Source organism: Felis catus, chromosome A2 (genome assembly GCF_018350175.1).
Source record: "Felis catus isolate Fca126 chromosome A2, F.catus_Fca126_mat1.0, whole genome shotgun sequence".
NCBI classification, from domain to species: Eukaryota; Metazoa; Chordata; class Mammalia; order Carnivora; family Felidae; genus Felis; species Felis catus.
Window position 1 is genome coordinate 9,464,718 of NC_058369.1, and position 21,105 is coordinate 9,485,822.

The 21,105-nt window shown below is 52.9% G+C and overlaps 1 protein-coding gene across 14 annotated transcripts in view; it reads right to left on the reverse strand.

Moving 5' to 3' along the window:
- Nucleotides 1-21,105, reverse strand: part of CACNA1A (calcium voltage-gated channel subunit alpha1 A) — a 282,973-nt gene that overhangs the window by 95,930 nt on the left and 165,938 nt on the right. For all 14 annotated transcript variants that reach the window (XM_045046613.1, XM_045046579.1, XM_045046590.1 and 11 more), the window contains 4 exons: nucleotides 20,669-20,760; nucleotides 18,069-18,221; nucleotides 14,472-14,665; nucleotides 113-216 (listed from right to left, as the gene is read on the reverse strand). In XM_045046613.1, the coding sequence (XP_044902548.1) occupies nucleotides 113-216; nucleotides 14,472-14,665; nucleotides 18,069-18,221; nucleotides 20,669-20,760 (543 nt within the window). The remainder of the gene's footprint in view (nucleotides 1-112; nucleotides 217-14,471; nucleotides 14,666-18,068; nucleotides 18,222-20,668; nucleotides 20,761-21,105) is intronic.

A 21,105-nucleotide genomic window follows, 5' to 3' on the forward strand; every position in this document is an offset into this window, starting at 1 on the left:
AAGAAGCCTACTCTCTGCCTCTGCCTGGAGTATGAAAACAAAGGTTCGATGGCCTCTTTATGGTCAGAAGATGGTGAGGGGGAGTGGGATGGGGAGATTACCAGACACTTACCCTGACAGCACACCCAGCACGAGGTTCAGCATAAAAAAGGAGCCAATGATGATGAGGGGGATGAAGTACAACCAGTTCCAAGTGTTCCCTGAGGCATCGTTGCTCTGTGGGAGGTGAAGAGGGAAAGCGGGTGAGTGTTTAGTGGGACTCAGGTATGACCTGACAGGTGGGAGAAGGGGGACCTCTGCCCTCAGATGTCCGTGGCCTGTGGAGTCCTGGAGCTCTGGCAGCCCAGACAAGGAAATAGAACACAGGATCAATTAGTGGGGGGAAACCTGAGAGCTATCATTAGAAGCACAAAGCCCCCTCCTAATCATGTAGCCCTCACAGGACTCAGGAACCAGCATGAAACTCAGAACTTCCCAGACCAAAATCCATGAGGAGAGAGAGAAAAAAAAAAGCCCAATCAAAATGTACAAACGAACCCCCGGTTCCCTCCTCCTCTCTGACACAGTCACACTTTTCCCTTCCAGGAGGGTGCACGAAGGCAGAGTCTGACTCCCGGGTTAAATCACCAAGACAACCAACAGGGCTGTGAGCCTTTTCCTCAAATGTCTCCCTCCTCTGTGCCCTGCAGCCTCAATGTCAATCTCAAAAACATTCCTGGAAGCGCCCAGCTCAGTTTTCAAGGTGGGGAGAAGTCCACAAGTAGAACGTTCTTCTCTGGGAGAACAGAACACTGTGCCAAGAAGGAAGGAAAAGGAAGGGATGAAAATCCAGAAGAGAGAGAGAGAAAGAAAGAGAGAAATATAAAAAAGCAGTGCTTATGGAGTACTTACTCGTGCCAGACACTCTTCTAAGTACATCAGCCATTAGCTTAGTTAGTCAGGATACCCTATTTTATCATCGTGCCCATTTTATGGCTGGGGAAACTGAGGCCCAGAAAGACAAAAGTGCCAGCCCAAGGTCACGGAGCTAGCTGGTGACGAGCATGGGATTGGATCCCAGAGCCCATGGACTTAACCTCTGTGCTGGAGAAGCCTTGGCATCAGCCGCCGGAGCAGGGGAGCTTTCGGGTGGCTCATCAGCTCTGGGCCATCTGCACAACGTGGGGCCTCCAAGAGTGGCTTTAAAAGCTCACCTTTAAAAGCACATCTAATGCTGTTGCCACCAAGCAGAAAGGCCCAAATGAGAAGGACACATACTGCCAGGTGCTGGAAAGCTTAGAGGATCTGTAATCGTCACGCTGCTCACGGGAGGGTGACGTGGTGGATGAGGGTCCTGTGTCTGGGTAACGAAGAACCACAACCGTGTGGCCTAAAACAACGGAAATTTATTGTCTCACGGTGCTTGGAGGTCAGACGTTCAAGATCAGGGTGTCGACCAGTCTGGTTCCTTCTGGAGGCTTCCAGGGAGAACCTGCCCCATGCCTCTCTCCTGGAGTCTGGGGATTCACTGAAAACAGCCTTTAGTGGTTCCTTGGCTTGCAGAGGCATTGCTGTGGTCTCCACCCTCACCTCCACGTGACGTCCTCCTCGTGTGCATGTCTGTCTCTGCGGCCAAATTCCTCCCCCACCTCCTCCCCCAGCAGTCATACTGGATTGGGGTCCCCCCTGATGACCTCATCTTCCCACAATGACCCCACTTCCAATTAAGGTCACATTCTCAAGTGCTGGGGGCTGGGACTTCTATGTATGACCTGGAGGAGGGAGGACACAGTTCAATCCACAGCACATGGTCCAACCACTTTGGAAGATGGGTTGGGAGCTGCTGCTGAAATTAGTCACGTCCCCGCACGACCACCCGGAGATTCCCCTCCTGAGTCCGGGATAGTTACCCAACAGAAACATGAACCTGCGTAAGCCAAAGGCACACACAAGGTTGTTCACAGTGGTGATCTTCATAATAGCCCCAAACTGGAAATAATCTGAATCCCCCTCGACAATGAGAGGATAAATAAATGGCATAGCATGCAATGAATGACCGCCACTTGTCACATGAAACCTTACAGAGTGCGTGTCGAGTGAAGGAAGCCGGATACAAAGGAACATGGATGTAAGATTCCGTTATACGAAACACAAAAACAGGCCAACCAGTCAATGATGCTTGAGGTCCTGATGGGGCACCCTTTGGGGAGGAGCTATAAGTGGGGACATTCTGATCCATGGCACAACACGGACGAATCTTGAGGCCAGCACGCTGGATGAAATAAGCCAGTCATAAAAACACAAATGCTGTAGGGTTCTACTTCTGTGCGGTCCCTAGATTCACAGAGACAGGAAGTCGGCAGGGGCTGGGGGAGGGGGTGGGGAGTCAGTGTTCAGTGGGGACAGAGTGTCACTTTGCAAGACGTAATGAGTGAGTCCTGGAGATGGGTGGTGACGACGGCCACCCAACAATGAGGATGTACTTAATGCTGTGGAAGTGGACACTTAAAAACGGTAAAGATGGTAAATTTTGTGTTCTGTGTATTTCACCGTGAAAAAAAAAAAGGAAAATAAGACAAAGTCAACATTCATCGCAGACACAGACAGGTTCTGGGGACAATTAATAGGCCAGGGCTCCTAGCTCCTGCCTTTCTTCCCAGAAACACCCAAAGTTCCGATGCTGTGCTGCTAGAAGGTTCTGGAAAAAAGAATGGAGTCAGCAGAACAGGGCTGGACAGAAGGCACGACTGGCTTTGTGCTTTTCCTTTCCAGTGCTGTGGCAGCTGAGGGTTCTCATGCCTATTTCTTAGGCTAAATATAGTCCAGGGAGAGAAAGCCCTTACCAGCCAACACAAGAAATAGTCTGGGCCATCTCAGGAAACAGGCTTGGGACGGGAACAGAGCAGCGGGCGTGTGTCGGTGGGGGGGGGGGGGAGGGGGGAGGCAGGATGGAATGGGGAGAAATGGCTGAGGCCCCTCGGAACCGAGGCGGCCCCTTCATCTCAGACTCTGCCCACACCCCAGCTCCCCGACGGGCTTAGGGCCCTCTGGGCCATGACATGCTGGCCAGGATAATAACAGACATCCACAGGGCCAGGCACTCGGTCTACCTGAGCTCGTTTAATCCTCCCATGGACCCCCAAAGCTGGTGCATAATCCTTCCCATCCTCCTGGGTGAGGAAACTGAGGCACAGAGAGGTAAAGTTCCATGCCCAAGGTCTGTTCCGGGTTGCGCTGTGTCCCTCCAGAAGATGTGCTGAATTTATAACCCCGGTACCTGGGAATGTGACTTTACTTGGAAATAGGGTTTCGGCAGCTGCCATCGAGTTAAGACGAGGTCGTGATGGGGGTGGGGGGCCTAGTCCAATATGACTGGCGTCCTTTTAAAGAGGAAAACACCAGGTGGAGACAGGGACGCGCAGGGGAGAGAACAGCCACATGATCACGGAGGCAGAGGGTGGAGAGAAGCCAAGGAACACCAAGGGTCAACAGCCAGAAGGAGAAGCCAGGAAGAGGCGAGGGAGGATTCTTCTCAGAGTCTCAGAGGGAGCATGGTCCTGCTGACATCTTAGTCTCGGACTTCTGGCCTCCATGTGATGGCAGCCACAGATGGAAACACCCCGCCCCACAAGCCCCTCTGTCACTCTAACCTCGGATAACTCTGCTCCAGCCACATGGGCTCCTTTTGGCTCCTCAAATACACCAGGCACAGCCCCACCCCAGGACCTTTGCACCTGCTGCCCCACCCCCGCCTGGAAAGCTCTCCTCCTAGATTCCTACATGGCTCCTCCCTCACCTCCTCCAGGTCTTTGCTCAAAAGTCACCTTCTCCAGGAAGCCCTCTTTGATGACCCTCCATTGCTAACCCCGTTTCCTGCTCCGTCTTTGCCCTTAGCGCTTCACCCTTTCTACGCTTTGTTTATTTCTCCTGATCACTGCCTACCTCCCCAGCTGGGAGGCCAGTTCCACAAGGAACAAGGACAGCGCTTTTTCTGGTCCCTGCTGTGTTCCCTAGCACAATGCCAGGCATGCAAGTACTGCTCGATTAAATGTTTGTTGAATGACTGAATGAGAGGCGGGTCCAAGTTCCCCGCCCAGCCCGCGTCCTTAGTTCTCAACCTGTTCTCCCTCTTCCCCTCTCCCTTGTTTGATTTTCTCCCCGGGACTGGCAGAGAACGTGTTGTGTTCTCTTTCCAGTCTGGCCCAAATGATTCCATTCCACGCTCTGGATCCAACAACTCATGGAGAAGGAGTTGGCGCAGGGACGGGCGCGGGTTTTGATCACCAAGTGGGCTTCCCGTGGGGTCTGCTCGGGAGCAAGATGGGAACCAGATTTCCCAGGCAGAAAGGCTGGAGCTGCCGTGGCCACGGTGACGGCAGAGAACGTGGGGCGGCCCAAACCTCCCCTCCTGGGTCTGACCTCCTTTGGCAGTTCAGGTAAAGGGCGGGTGTGTGCACAAGTCTGGGTCTGGGGAACGGAAGGAGGATGGAAACTTGCTCACTTGTCATCAGTGACACTGAAAAGGATGTGCTCTCACAGTCCCGTCTTTCCTCCAAAGGCTCAAGGAGTCCTGGTGCCTGGAACACTATTCCTCATTAGTGCTGTCACTGAGTATTTCTGGTGACATGGTAGGATGGCCTGTTCTGGTCCCCCTGTGGTTGGTTGACGGCCACACGATGGCTGCTGGCCGGTAAGGAGTGGATGGAAATAGCCATGCCACTTTTGGACCAGAGCACTGAAGTGTCACTGTGGGACCCTCAGGGGTCTCTCTCCTTTTGGGACAGCAAGTGGCAAGGTCCAGGCGGCTCCAGAGCTGGCTCCCAAGTGACCATGTTGCACACGGCCCCCTCTCCTCCACTGCCAACCCACACTGGACATGTAGCGTGAGCAAGAAAGGGGATTTGTTGTTATTAACGTCGCGGGGACTTTGGGGGATGTTTGTTACTGCCGCCTAACGTAGTTTTCCTGGCCGATACACCCTGCTGTCTCCTCAGTTTACTCTGTCAAGTCCTTCATCTCAAATGTCACTTTCTCAATGACCCTTCCGTGGAGCTCAGGAGGCGCGTGTGGAAAAAGAATGTCTCCGGCACGTCCAATGGAGACATCAGTACGCCAAAAAGTAAAGTTCCAGATTACAGTGTGCTACGTGTTTCTGTTCCCCGAGCCTCTGCCCGGAGCCCGGTGTCCCCTCGATCTTGGTGTGGTTGATTCCTCCTCACCACTCAGCCTTCAGCTCCTGCAGTGCCCCCCTCAGAGAAGCCTTCCTGGACCTCCCGGCCCAAAGGACTCCCTCCAGCCCTGCCAGACATCCATTCTTCTCCCAGCATGCTCTGCTCTCTGAATCACCTAGTCAATTCATACACGTGCTTGTTTGCAAATGGCCTTTGCTCCCTAACACGTCAGCTCCCCAGTGCCCAGCACGGCACCCGGCACACAGTAGGTGCTTACCGAGCAGCACGCAGTAGGTGCTTACCGAGCATCGGCGGCATGGCGAATGCACGGAACCCTGAGGTCCCTGGCGGTGGGACTGTTTCAATAACACTAAGGAGGCGAGACCGTGTTTATCTCGGGTCCAAAGGATCAGGCTCTTCCCCTGGAATGCGATCCCGCACTATCGCTTTAGTAGAGGACTTCCGAGCCAACAAAAATGCCCCGTGATTTCCACAATTTCCAGACCCGGTGGATGGGGAAACTGAGGTGAGGAAGGCAAGGTGATTTGCTGGCTCACACAGGGTGTGGAGGGCACAGCTGGGGTGAGAACCAGCCTTCGGGCTTGCAACAGAGTGAATTTTTTTTCCCCTACTTCACCCCTTCGCTGCGTTTACGTAGTGGTTTCCATCTATAATGGTTGGTCCAGGAGAGCCTTAAAGGAGACGCGATTCATCCCAGCCTCGGCCCCGGGGCCTCGTGTGGTGCCCAGAGCTCAGCGAGCATTCAGTGACACGCATCAAACAAATTAATGACTGAGTCCCAGTAAAATTCTGAAGTGCCTTCTGTTTTATGGTTTATTTTCCTCTAATGTTCTGAGAACGGTTCATTCAAAGTATAGAGGATGTTAGAAAAAAAAAATATTCAGCTCAGGAGAACACCCAGTTCCCCAGCCTCCCTAAGAATGATGTGGGTTTGACCGTGAAAGAGCCAAGGTCCCACAGTGGTGGTGCGGGAGGTCGAATGTCCCAGTTTACACCCATTGTAGATCAGGCAACGCCTGTTAATTATTTTTTGAGTCCTCCTTTACCTGTTTGCTCTCAAAACTGTCCCGGTTTGGATGATAAATTATACAGCCTCTCCGCCTGTCCCCTCCTGGGACCTCACCCCCTCCCTCGTCTGCCCTTACTCTCTCAACCAGCCATGTGAGCCACCTTGCTGCTCCTCACAAATACCAGGCGTGCTGCTGCCCCAGGGCCTTTGCACTGGCTACCCTGGGTCTTCCTTCCTTAACATACTTCCATGGTCCCCCTCACCTCCTTCAGGGCTTATTCGGAGAACTACAACCTCTCACTCTGATGATCTACAACCCCTCTACTGCTTAATTTTTCTCCCCAGGCTCCCACCCCCCCTCCCACACATGAGTCTGCCAAGAACCCATGGACTAGCCACTTGTGTTTGTAAATTCTGGCTTTGTTGGTACACAGCCATGTCCATCCCCTCATGTATTTTCTCCGTGGCTGCTTTGTTGTGACTGAGCAGTTGCGACAGAGACTGTCTGGCCCACGAAGCCTAAAATATTTAAGACACTTTGCCCTTGACACACACATACATACAATCTCTTCGTTACGTTGTCGATCAACTCCACCCTCCGCTAAAATGTCAACTCCCCCCAGACAGGGATATTTGTCTTTTCCATTCACTACATATGCAACGTGCCTGGGAGGCGACCTGCACACAGGAGGCATTCAAGGAATGTTTGTTGAATGAATGCGTGATCCCAAGCCCCCTAAATTCCGATGCCTTGATATTGGCCACAGTGAGCATCTCTGAATAAAAAAGGTTTAGGTCAAAGACCAGTGTCCACCACGAGCGGCCGTGTGTCAAGGGACACACATTCACAACCAACTACGCACACTTTGCTGCTTACTTAGCTGACATTAACCGAAAGAGAGAAATAAAGAGTGACAGAGACAGAAAAGGCACAGAAAAGCACAGAGAGGTGGGGAGGGAGAGGGAGACAGAGAAGACAGGCGGAGGAGGAGGAGACAGAGACAGATGTGGAATAAGGGGGACCAAGGCAGAGAGGGAGACAGAAGGGGAGAGTCAGAAAGAGGGGAGGGGGTGTCATGTTTAGTTCCCAGTGCTGGGTTCGAGTCCTGATTTCACCACCCTCGGCTATAGGACCTTGGCAGGTCGTTTCACCCCTCTGGGCCTCAGTTTCCTCATCTGGAAGATGGGGTGAAAAATGTCTTGTCTCACAAGGTTGTTCCCCAGATCAGTCGAAAGGGCAAGAAGACATGTGGCGTCCAGCGAACTCTGTAAATGGCGGCCGGAAATTAACTCAGGGTGTCTTGTCCTGCCAGGACCCCCTGGCTGCTCACGAAGGGTCCTGTTTTTTGTTTTTTTTTTTAAAGTTTATTTACTTTTGAGAGGCAGAGACAGAGCGTGAGTGGGGGAGGGGCAGAGAGAGGGGGAGACACAGAATCCGAAGCGGGCTCCAGGCTCCGAGCTGTCAGCACAGAGCCCGACGCGGGGCTCGAACTCATGGACCGCGAGATCATGACCCGAGCCGAAGTCGGATGCTTAACGGACTGAGCCACCCAGGTGCCCCCATGAGACGTGCTGGAGGACCCCAGCCTCTCCGCCTCCTGTCCCTGGTATCTACCACCTAAACGTTGCCTTGAGGGTGCTTTGGGCCAGCAGAGCCCTCCTGAGCTTCCCCAAGCCTCCACCATCACAAGCGGGAAAAGACCAATTTTTGGCCACCATATCAGGTGACAGATGTTAACTAATCGCTGTGCAACATGCGTACGTCAAATCATTATCCTGTACCTCTTAAACTTGTATCTCAATAAAGCCAAAAACGGGCGCACCCGGGTGGCTCAGTCAGTTGAGCGTCCGACTTCCGCTCAGGTCATGATCTCGCATTTGTGGGTTCGAGCCCCGCGTGGGGCTCTGTGCCGACAGCTCGGAGCCTGGAGCCTGCTTGGGATTCTGGGTCTCCCTCTCTCTCTCTGCCCCTCCCCTGCTCATGCTGTCTCTCTTTGTCCTCAAAAAATAAAAAATAAGGCATGAAAAAAAAAAAAAACCCTTAAAACAAAATACAAAAAAAAAAAAAATCTCTGAGGTAGGCTCTTTTGCTCCTGATTTCTATCTTTTCTGCCCCAGACTTTATTTTTTAAGTTTTAATGTTTATTTACGTTGAGAGAGAGAGAAAGTGAGAGTGAGAGAGCCTGAGTACATGAGTGGGGGAGGGGCAGAGGAAGAGGGAGAGAGAGAATCCCAAGCAGGCTTTGCGCCATCAGGCTCTGCTTAACCGACTGAGCTCCCCCCCACCCCCGCCAGGCACCCCTGCTCTGGACTTTAGACAGCTTTAAGAAATTACTCTGTTAAAAATTAAACTGCTCTTGGGGCGCCTGGGTGGCTCAGTCGGTTAAGCGTCCGACTTCAGCTCAGGTCACGATCTCGCAGTCCGTGAGTTCAAGCCCCGCATCGGGCTCTAGGCTGATGATGGCCCAGAGCCTGGAGCCTGCTTCCGATTCTGTGTCTCCCTCTCTCTCTGCCCCTCCCCCGTTCATGCTCTGTGTCTCTCTGTCTCAAAAATAAATAAACGTTAAAAAAAATTAAAAAAAAAAATTAAACTGCTCTCTCTCTCTCCCTCCTTCTCTCCCTTCCCCCATATCTACTTCCCAGACCGGATCAGGGCACCTGGTCCCACCACGTCCCTGGCTGACAACCACAGGCCATGCTCTCAACCTCCGACTCTCATTTGTAATTCGGGGGGGGGGGACGGTAACCTCTCCTTCTCATGTTATTCATAAACCAAACTCCTGACTTTATTTGGATTTCATCGGTTTTCCCATCGACGTCCCTTTTCTGTTCCCCTTGCAGTTCCCCGCGCTGCATCTAGCAATCACATCTCCTTCGGCCCCTCTGGTCTGTGACAGTTTCTCAGTCTTTCCTTGTTGATCGTGACCTTGACGGTCTGGAAAAGGACAGGCCAGGTATCCTGCAGGACGCCCTCCATTCTGGGTTTGTCCGATGGTTTGCTCATGATTACGCAGGGGTTGTGAGTCTTGGGGAAGACAGCCCATGGGGTCCCTGCCCCTCATGTCAATCCAGGGCCACACGATTACATATTCCCTGGGGGTGTTGACTTAAGGTGGGGTCTCCCCACTCTGAAATGACGACATCTCCCGCTTTGCTACTCTATTCTTTGGAAGCAAGTTACTAAGTCTAGCCCACCCTCTAATTAGTGGGGAGACTAAGTTAAGCGTCCAACTCTCGATCTCAGCTCAGGTCTTGATCTCAGGGTCATGAGTTCAAGCCCCGCGTTGGGCTCCATGGTGGGGATGAAGCCTGCTTAAAAAATAATACAGTAAAAACGACCATTTGTCATTGCTACGTCAATCAGCCCTTCGGTGTGGGCTCTCTCTGGACACATTAGCAAGAAAAGAGCACCCAACGTACCATGGGCACACTGGGAAAATGTTCATGTCCCTCTTCCTCCCTGTTTCCTGGTATAATCTTTCTTCCCCTCCTAAATAGATAACAAGACAAGTTTAAATATTTTTTTCCCCCGATTGTAAAGGAAATTGTGATCTCTGCAGAAAAATGTGGTGATACAGAGAAGTATCGGGCAAATACCGATTCCTGAATCCTAGAGGCCATCTTGGCAGTGTTTTGCAGTCTCTTCTTCCTAACTTCTATTTTCAAACGCACACGCTTGAGCTCAGAGCGCCCTGGTCTCAGGCTTCCCGTCTTCAGAATTGTGAGAAAATAAACTTTCGTTGTTCAAGCCACCTGCTCTGTGCTGTTTTGTAACGGTAGCCTGAGCTAAGACATAAGGTTGACCTCACCTTGATTCTTTTTTTAAACAACGTTTTATTTACTTCTGAGAGAGAGCACGTGCGAGTAGGGGAGGGGCAGAGAGAGCGGGAGACAGAGAGTCCTAAACAGGCTTCACGCCGTCAGCGCAGAGCCCGGCTCGGGGCTCAAACTCGCAAACTGTGAGATCACGACCTGAGCCGAAATCAGGTCAGCTGCTTAACCGGCTGAGCCACCGACTTCGGCTCAGGTCGTGATCTCGCGGTCCGTGAGTTCGAGCCCCGCGTCGGGCTCTGGGCTGACAGCTCGGAGCCTGGAGCCCGCTTCGGATTCTGTGTCTCCCTCTCTCTCTGCCCCTTTCCCCGTTCGCGCTCTGTCTCTTCTGCCTTTCAAAAATGAATAAATGTTAAAAAAATTTTTTTAAAGAAAATCAATTCCCCCCTACTCATCATCAGACAGTGAGCATTTCCCTGCATCCTTAAATATTCTCCCAACAGATGCTTTTTAATGACGGCGTAATATTCCCTCATACAAAGGGACCATACGGCACTTAACCGCTTGCTTCCAGCTCTGTTCTATTTTTATAAGTAGCGCTGAGATGCACATCCCGATATAAACCTTTGTCAGCACTGCTGATTAGCGGAGGTTAGGCTTTTTCTGAAAGGCGCTTTCACCAGGAAGCCACGCGGCAAAGAAAAGAAACCAGTCGCCGTTGGGGAAACCTGGGGGAGGGCCGAACACGCCGTGTAGGTCAGCGGCTGCTGTTCCCTCGGCCGCGAATGCTCTCCCACAAACAGCTGCCTGGTGCTCTGCTTCTTTGCGGACGTGTCCCTTCCTCTGAGGAGCCCTCCCTGACTGCCTGACCTAGACCAGCCCCGCCTTCCTCTTGTGCTGCTTCCGTCCTCATAGGGCACGTCGCCATGGCCCGCCTTCTGCCTTCGTTTGCTGTCTCCCTCCCACTTTAGGACCAGCTCCTTATCTGTTGTGTTTGCTTGTGTCTGTCTCCCTTATGAGAGTGGGGAGGTTTTTGTCTTCTTATGCTGGGTCCCCAGTCACCTGCCCGTTTCCCAGCGCACAGTAGGTGCTCGACAGTTACTGAACACACGGCTGGATTTCAAGGACACCGAGAAAAGAAACGAGCTATTGGGATTGCCCACCCAGGCAGGCGACGTCCCCTCGGCATCTGCGCCCATAGATCCTAAGACGCTTGGAGCAAGTGCGTCTGGACCGTCTCCCCACGGGGCCTCAGCTCTAGTACAACAACAGAGGACAAAGATTCCAGACACTGTGGCTGCCTGTGGCTGGATGGACTGAGGGGCGGGGTGTCCTAGGGCTGGGCAGAGCTGGCCGAAGGCAGCACGTAAAAGGAGGGCCCAGATGAATCTGGAAAAACCAACTGCTCTGCCTCAGCAGCAGAAACTCAACAGCAGCCACCTTAGTCCCTGCCTCTGGCGACGAGGGGCTCTGGTGGCTGTATGGAATGCCAAGGGCCGTTGGCAGCTACTAGAAGCTGGAAGAGGCCAAGGAGGATCCTCCCCTACAGCCTTCAGAGGGAGCCTGGCCCTGCCTTGGCCTCGATGTGGGATTTCTGGCACCCAGACCGCAAGACAATGAACGTCTGTTGTTTCAGCCACCACTTTGTGGTACCAGATCACTGCTGGGGTTTCTACGACAGCGGGATGTAAGCGCATGGAAAGTTCTAGAAGGCTACTCTGAGTTAGTGGCAGCTACCAGTGGGGTGAGGGTGGGGAATCAAGTGGGACCCCACAGCTCACTCCTCTCCCTCAGGTGCTGCCGGAGTTTTTTACGGGGTAAAATTCTGAAAATGTTTCTGAAAGGAGTGTCCGCCGGGGGGGGGGGGGGAGGGTTCGGCCTACGCAGACCAGGCACGGTTGTAAGCACTTCACAGGCGCCCACCTCACCCAGTCCTCCTTCCCTGTGAGGTAGGACTGTGCTCCTGTTCATACTGCGCACGTGGAAGTGAGGCACAGGGAGGCCAAGTGACTTGCCCAAGGTTGCACAGCAAGGAAAAGGGGGGGGGGATCCAGGATGGGAACCCAGGCAGTCTGGTGCCTCTGACTCTGTGCTCTCACCGCTTCCCCAAGGCGGCTCAGCTCTAAGCTTCCAGGACAAACATCCCTTCCAACGATGGTGCTTGGGACTAGAGAATCTTCTGGAAGTCTGTGGTCGCGCTCACACTTCTCCTCCCACCACTAAGCACATCCCCAGTGTCTTCCCCTGAAACTCTGGACGTCTCCTCCGGACGCCTGACCCCACGACACAAACCCTTGCCCGTGTTCACAAGTTTCTTAGCTTCTGCTCCCCAGTCCCTTTCTCTGCTCGGCTTCCCTTAACCTTCCTGGCTCCCAGCTGTTTCACTTCCAGGAGGGTTCATTTCCCCTGAAGCCCCCCCCCTCTCACCATGCTTGCAAAGCAAAGACCTAGAGCCCCATAAAAGCCCCCCCCACAAGCTTTTGCAAATTGGGTGTAACCTTTTGTCCAGGGTGTTTGCCAGTGAGGCCCAAGAGAGAGACTTACGGAGGCTGTGCTCAGGCAAGGTCTTCATACAAATTAGAACACCGTGTGTCTTTCCTACATCCTTTACTTTTGTCGAAAACTAGAATCGTGGTAGGCATTTGTGTCGCCTACGATACAAATTACACTCCTGTGATGCGGTGGCATGTGCAGTGTGTGACACGCACAACTGTCCACGGCACTTGTGCAATCCTGTCCCGGGCGGCACTCTCCACCCCACCCTAAAAGGAGCCACTGATCAGAAGGATGGGTTCCTGGAAATCTCCCTCCACCCGCCAAAGGGAAACTTCCTTAAGAAACATGAACCGGGACCAAGAGGAGAGTTCGGGAACCCTGTACGCAGGAGGAAGCCTTCTGGTATTGCTTCCCCAGCAGGCCAAGCCAGGACTCTTATGGGCAGAACCTTAACTGGCAATTTCAGCACTTAGGGCAGGTGGAGAGGACGCTTCTGTGAGTCAACAGAGGGATGTGTGCAGGGCAGCCCCAGGATGCTCCGTGGGGTGGCTACACCCGTGGCATCCTCGTGTTTGATCCTGAATCCCTGACTCCACACATCTCCAGCTGCTGACAGGCGACTGGCCTGGGGGGGGGGGGGCTCTCGCCCGCACAGGAGGGTGAGAGGAAGGTGTGCTCTGTTTAGGGCGGAGGGGCCTCTAAAACCTGCACCTCCAAGTATCAAAATTACAAGTGCACTGTAGCCGTTGACCCAGTGATCCCACTTCCGGGAATGGACACCACCAACCCCAGCTATATCTGCACAAGGGTGAAAAGACATGCATGTTGCAGAGCTCAGGGCAGCACGGAGCTCAGTGTCAGAGGGCGGGGAAACCACTGAAACATTTGTCTCCGGGGAACCGATTAAATAAACCATGGCCCGCCCAACAATGGAGCACTATGCAGCTGTACAAAAGAATGAGGACATGTCCTGCCACGGAAAGATCTCCAGGATATGTTGTTACGGGGGGAAAAAAAATCACAGAACACAACAGCGCGTATAGAACGCTACACTTTGGCGTAAGAAAGAGGGAGGAGAATATGGATTCGATGACACTCACATCTGCATAAATAACACTGAAAGCATATACCAGGGAAGTAAAGGGGCTGCACATCGTGGGGGGACCGGCAACAGGACGGAAGTGGGGCAGACAGGAGCATACATCTCCTTGGACGCGTCTCTAACATTTTCAAGATTTTGGACAAGAGTACTGACGGAGGCCCATATACTCTTGTAAATATTTAAAAGCTCCTAAATAAAATATGCTCTATGCCTCTCCTTTGTAAACATACTTTCATGAGCACCAGGAAGGTCAATTTAGAACCTAGATGTCTGCACTGGATCACGACGTGAGCAAAGCCAGCCTTGCTCCCTGGCCACGCACGGCTCTGTCTGGCCCAGGGGAAGGGGGCTTCATGCCTAGATGCATGGGCACTTCTGCTTGCGTTAGTCTAAGCTCCAGCCACATTTGTGGCAACAGATGCTTCCAGAACATGTGGCGCCGTTGGACAACAGACCCACGGGAGAATCTCATTGCAAGTCCATGGAATCAGAAAATTCCAGAATCCCAGATGATCCAAGAGTGGGGTCTAGAAAGTGGGGTAAGTGGTGCCAGTTCCTGGTAGACATGTCCCCTGAGCCCCGGGGATGCCTCACCCTACAGGGAGGGGCATGGCTGGCAGAGGGCCAGCGGAGGTCCTTTGCATAGATCCAAGGATATTACTTTTTTATCCATGTTGGTTTTTGAATCGCACAAGCTTTACATATTAAAAAAAATCTAAAATTATCTTTAAACATTTGCACAGTGAAAACTTATTCAGCATCAGTGTGGCTTCCGGATTTCCATGTCCTGAGGGGCCTCCTCTACTTAAAAGTTCTGGGCACCTGCACCTCCCCTCCCTCTCTGGTTCAGAGCCCCTCCAATGCAGCCTCAGGAATTGGCTGGTCCAGGAGGGCCACCTGCCCCCACATTTGCATCACTTACGTTGTAGAGGAGGTCAGTCCACCCTTCCATGGTGATGCACTGGAAAACAGTCAGCACTGCAAACAGGATGTTGTCGAACTGAGTGATCCCATTGTTGGGCCCTTCCCAGTAGGGCTGACATTTGGTCCCATTGGGGCAGGTGCGGGCGGGTTCCTCGGTCCCACACGGAGCCGGAGACTCACCCTGAATGTCATCTATGAAAGAGAAGAGGAGAAAAATCAGGGGAAGGGGCTGGGAAAATCAACTCTTGAGAAACAGGGGCTGTAAAGATTCAATGCTGTTGCAAAAATAAAGACTACTGGAATGAATTTATCAGTGTTTGTGTTTTTAAGTTTGGCTTTGCTGATCTAGTCATTGGTGTCTGTTTTAGGAATTTCTTCTCTAAGCTTTATTACTTTTCCTGTGCATTTCCCAAACTTTCGCGATGCCTTCCCTTTCTTTAAGGCTACAAATTGCCCTCTGAGTGCAGCTTTAGCTGCATCCCACCAAATCTGTCATGCATTATTGTCATTATTGCGCAAGTAAAATATTCTTTGACCCATAGATAGCCAAGATACTTCTTTTTTTAAGTCAGATATATAAAAATAGAATAGTGTAATGAATTCCCATGTACCTACCATCAACTTTAACACTTATCAACTCAGGGTTAATCTTGCTTCATCCGTATCCGCTCCCCACACTTTGCCTTGCCACTAGAATATTTTTTTAAAGCAAATCTCAGATACCCTATCATGTCATCCACAAACAAGAAGCAGGTCTCTTGATTTCCAAACACTTTCTGAGTTATCCTTTTGTTGCCAATTTCCAGCTTAATTACACTGTGGTCAGAGGATATGTTCTGTATAATCCAGTCCTTCACAATCTGTTGAGATGTGCTCTATGTTCCCGAATACAGCCAGTTTTGGTGAATATGCTGTGTGCATTGTGCCGTGGTTGGGTGCTGGGTCCTCCAGACTTCCATTAGGACAGATATGTCAGTCGTGTTATGCTGTTATTCCGTAGCCTGATTTTTTTCCATTTCCTTTTCTCTTCTCTCCTCTCTTTTCTCTTCCTTCTTCTTCTTTCTTTCTTTTTTTTCTTGAGATGTACTAGGCACAGGGAGCTGTTCTGGGGGCGAGGGAGGCCAGTACACATGGTACTTACTTACCCTTAGGCACAGGCGCTAAGTTTTCTCCCCAAACGGCAAGAGGCAGATTGTAAAAATGCCACAAGGAAAGAGACACTTGCCAACAGATGCTACTTGCGCAGACAACCAATGACAGCTTCGTGGTGAGGTTGGGCTGGGCGCCCGAGGAGGGGTCTGAATTCCAAGGGATTGAGGGCGAGACCCCAGGAGCACACAGGAGCACGGAATGACCTGGGTGTGTCCCCACTGGACCAGAGCAGCAGGTACCAGAGGGTCCTGTTCGGTGAGTCGCACTTTTGAAGGATTTCAGAGAGCGACATTGTCCACCAGGAAAGCAGCCCAGTGTTCAAACTCAAGCTCTCCACCAAACAAAAACGTTATCTCAATGTATGTGCTACGGGCACCAATGCCAACCTCCACTCAGCACACGGCAGAGAGAAATAAACGATGGAATGTGTGGCTTTTATTGGCCTTTGAAACTCCAGTTGAAGGTCATGCAAAGAGACACCTGCCACTCTGGGAAGTGACACTCAGTGCTTGAGAAGCACTGACCACACTGGCCACTCGTTCAACTGGCTGGACATGCCTCCCTCATTCACGCTGCACTTGGGACAGGGGCTGCGATTTAATAAATACAGGTTGGAAGGCAAAATCTTCTGAACAAAAGGCTAAGAGCAGGGAGAGGGGAAATGCATGGGTTCCTATAGCAGACGAGAACCGCTGTTGGTTGGGAAGGCCGCCTCTGTCCAGAACCTTCTCTGTCTCCACCCTGCGATCACATCGGGCTCAGTTGCCACCCCCGTGCGGCCCCCTGCGTCAGCCAGTGAACGCCGGTCCCGCCTTCCCTTCAATGGCTCCGGAAGGTTCGTTCATATTTGGCGGGGGAGGGGGAGATAAGAGCACGCATCGGGCTTCACTGCTACGAGCCGGTGGCAGACGACGAGTCTTGTCTGGAAGCTGCTGGAAATCAGGAAGCCCTCCACTTTACCTTTGCATTTCCCTGAGTGCTGAGCACAGTTCTGGGTGTGCAGGAACCGGGTTCCCGATGACAAAAGAGTGCAGCTGGAAACCTGACTCTCTTTAGCAAGTTTGCATCGTGGTGCTCTTGATTTCGTTCCCACCCCCCCCCCCAGCCTTCCGTCCCCCCTCCCCCTGCCCCCCATCACGAAACACTCTGAGGGCTGCTTCTAGAAAAGCAACCGTCCGGAGAGTCTGAGGAATTCGGTTATAAATATATTTTAAAATTAACCTGCTGCCTGGGTGTCTGTCTATATCGGTCTCTTACTCACACGCCTTATATTTTTAATCGCGAGCTTTTCAGTTATCCTCCTAAATCGGGGCTTCCTACCCACCCCGCAGCTGCCCCACCCACATCTGCCCCCTCACAACCCCACCTAGGCCCGAGCCAGTTGTGTCTGCTTGGCTGGAGAGAAAAAGGAAGGAAGGAAGGAAGGAAGGAAGGAAGGAAGGAAGGAAGGAAGGAAGGAAGGAAGGAAGGAAGGAAGGAAGGAAAAGAAAGAAAGAAAGAAAGAAAGAAAGAAAGAAAGAAAGAAAGAAAGAAAGAAAGAAAGAAAGAAAGAAAAGAAACCCAATAAAACCTCAACACTTAGGATCCAGGAGTCCTGGTTTCTCTGCTCTCGGCTGACTTTTCCGAAGGGCCCTGCCCTGTATCTCTCCCTCCTGCATTTCCGCCCGGGGTGACGAGGCCAGGCGCAGAAATAGCTCTGCCTCAATTAACACCTTCTTCATCGGGGAAAGAAATAATTAGGACATCCCATATTGAGCAAACTTCACAAGCCCAGGAGAGAAGGAGTCAGGAGAAGCAAGAGAAAAAGGAGGAAGAAAGCACATCTTGAATACACGTTTTCCGTCCCCCGTGGGGCGGCCTGGGGCCAGGGCTCTGCCTCTTGGGGGTCACCAGGAGGAGATGGCCCGTGGGAAGCCACTCCCGGCCAGATCCCTCTGCCCACCCAGCAAGACAGGCCTGAAGCCTCTTTCTTTTCTCATAGGGACTCCCCCTCGGCGTCACCGTCCTCTCTGTCCACCCCATGAATTCGTGGTCCCCTCGCCCCGTGACCAGCCCTGCCGACGGGCCCGTCTGCACCAAGATGGCCAGTGGCGCCCAAACTGACATACAGGCTTCTCTCCTTATCCGATTCCGTTTGGTACTTGGGCTTCAGGGAGCAAAAGGGTTTGGAGAGCAGGAAACGTCACTGAGAATGTATCTGGGAGCTACCGGGTCCCCGTGTGTGTAGACAGTGGGGGAACGCCATCCGGGGACCCCAACGCAAGGCCCTAGAACTACCGAGACCTCGAGGGCTATTTCACCCCCCCTCGCTCTGCCTGCAGAACTTCGGAAGCAAGCTCTCCCAGCTGCCCGGAGAAAGAAGCAAAACCCTGCATCTCCCTTCCGGGAGCTCGTCCCCAAGGGAGGAAGCTTGGGAAAGTAACATCATGCTGCTTGGACCTACCTGTCCCCTCTTCAAAGCAGGTGGTATGAAATTTTCCCATATAAAATTCTAACCCTATGATTGCAAAAATAAGAATTGCAAAAAACAGGAGGAGGCCAATCTGCAGCAGGGGGATCATTGCCTTCATGATTGACTTCAGGACGACTTGTAAACCTGGGGAGACACAGAGAGAGCCCCACAGCTCCGTGAGCGAGCGCCCCAAACCCCAGGCACCCCGAGCACACGCGAAGCTGAGGGCGGGGTAACAAGGCTGTTCGTTATACAATGGGAACAATCCCTCCCGGTGTGTGAGGGCACTTTTTGCTTTAAAGTATTTTTGAAGTATTTGACATATGCTGCGTCATCTGATGACCTTTTAGGCAAGACAGGCGTGGAAACTGGTTGCTTTCGGAGCCGTCCTCCTAAGTGTTGGGCGGCCTTCACCCAGAGAGGGGAGCCTTTTCTTAATTCTTCCCACCGAGAGGGGGCGTCTTTTCCTAATTCATGCAAAGGCTCCAGTTAGGTTAGCCCCACCTCTGCTCGGGAAAGCAATCAATGCCCTAGTTCCGGTCCCGGGGAAACCAGACATGATTTCACCGGCTTGTACCCCCAGCCCTTGATGTGGGCGCACACGTAGCCCCATTTCGCAGAGGTGGGAAGCGAGACCGAGAGAGGTGATTTCATCCCAGGGCATTAGCAATAACAGAGCCAGGGTTTAAGCCCAGGCCTGAGGGACGTCAGATCCTAGGTTTGCGGCCACCGTGCGGTCAGGGAAGTCTACGGTGAAAACGAGGGTCCGAACAAAAAGCCTGAGGCCTTGCTTCTTGATTAGCAGAACTCCGCGTGGCTCATGATTAGCACCTCCTGGTGGGGGGAAACCACGGGGGTCCGAAATGGAAGAGCGATGTTCTTCCACCCGCCTGGCAGGGTGGGTAAGGCTCTGGACACTGGGTGGCGTCAGTCCCCCGGCCAGATACCCTGCACCCACCTGCCAGCCGCTAGGGGCTCCCAGCTGCCCCTCCTCTTTGTACAACTCGGTTATCAACAGCGGCCTCACCCAGGCGGCTGCTGCCTCCCCGCCTCCCACCCCCAGCAAGTGACCAGAGAGGTACAGAAGGCCAGCAAGCAGTCTCTTTGCCTCAGGTTGGAGGATACCTAGGGGGCTACTCACAGTCTAGAGCTCTCCACGAGATCAGGCTGAGACTGCATCCTTGCTGGGCATCTTTCCCGTTCCATCCCGCTGTCCTCATTCTCTCTCTCCTGACAGCCCCCTCCAGATAAGGCAGGGCCCATCTGAGCACCTCGCTAAGCCTGCATCGAGGGGCCCCGACCTCGTCAACTACCCCAGCCGTGTGACCTTCACCAAGGCAGGTCACCGTCCTGAACCTTGGTCTCTCCATCTGTCAACGGGGACTGGGAGAGCACCGCCCTCTCAGGATTGAAGGAGGGAGCTCCTAGCTGCCAAAGCACCATCGTAGGTGGTGATTAATAGAAACCCTTATTAGCGTTAGCTTGGGGATGATCCCTGACTCAACGCAATGCAGGCAGCTCCTGGAATCCTGCAGATACTTCAGTAGACGTGCCTTCTTTCCACGAAAAGGCCCTGCTGGTGGTCATCGGGGAGACCTTACCCTTTAAATCTGGGTGGCAACGAACCCGACGGAAAGAGCCAAGGAGGTGGGAGAGGGTGCCTAATGAGAGAAGCTACCTCACAGGCTTGTGGTGAGGACAAACGAATTTGAAAAATGGCAACTACTTAGAGCAGCGCCTGGCACACAACAGATTATTAGCGGTAGGACGAACTGAGGCAGTGGGACAGAAAAAAGGTCGGCCCTGGTTTTTTGGTTGTTTTTTTTTTTTTTGCAGCTGAACCTCCTTCTGACCCTGAATACTGCAGCCGTCCCCAAAGGGGGGGGGGGAATGGAAGCACCCTGAGAGAAGGAGAAAGCAGCACCGGATGCCTATGGACTTTGGAGCTCATCACTGTCAAGCTGTCAGAGCTCAGGTGCATAACTTAACCTGAGCCTCAGCCTTGTCACCTGTCCAATGGGTTCACTGGGTGACTGTGAAGACAAAGTAAGACATTCAATGCATGGAAAGTTCTGTCCCTAGCGTCCAGTAGGCAGCGGGCGCTCGATACGTGGTGACCGCCACTGCCACCAGCATTACTGGCCAGGCTCGGGGCCACACTTGCTAAGCCCCAGTCCCGCCATTCTCAGCCACGTGACACTGCTCCAACGGTTCGGCCGCTCTGAGCCTCAGTTTCCCCACCTGTCAAACGGAGATCTTGCAGAGGCCCAGCTGCGGAGAGCTGTGAGTACTGACTGAGCTAACATCAACACGACTCCGGACAGATAGCAGGTGCTCAATAAATGAATGGGTGCTGTGGCTCTAGGTGAGGCCCCTGGCTTGCTTTCAGAAGCTCACCCAGACCGGCTGCCAGGTTCCTGGGGGCGGGCGGGGGGGGGGGGTCCCTTGGGGAGCTTCCCCCAAGAGAAGGTTGCCCTGACACAGGCTGGGAGGCACTCGGGGGCCCCTTTTGAGATGCTCTGCGGAGGGGAAACTGAGGACTCCCGGGACCCCCTGAGCAGACCCCTTGCCAGGGTTGGAAACTCACGCACTTGGGATTCCAGACACCAGCTTGAGCGGTCTCAGCACTCGGACTGCCCTCAGGGTCCGTAGGTCAAACTCCGTCCCAACGGTCGCCAATATGCTGGAAGAAAGAAGCCAGAGCGGAAAACAGAGGGTGGGTTTCAGGGTCAGACAGGAGTGGGATTTGATGTTAGTTGTTGGCTCGGTGACCACAGGTGCGGGACTTGACGTTGCTGGGCCTCGGGGTCAGGACCTGGAAAGCAGTGTTAACAGTACCTGCCTTATAGGATAAAAGGTGATTTGCAAAGACCCCGAGTCGGTGTATGGTTGATGGTGATCAGTAAATGCTGGACGGAGAGGGGCGAAAGTTTCCCATCACTCGTGGTCCGGGCGATGCTCAATATATCGCACAACTCGCCATCAGAACGAATCATGGGGAGGCCCGGAGGTCTGGGGGGAGGGGTCC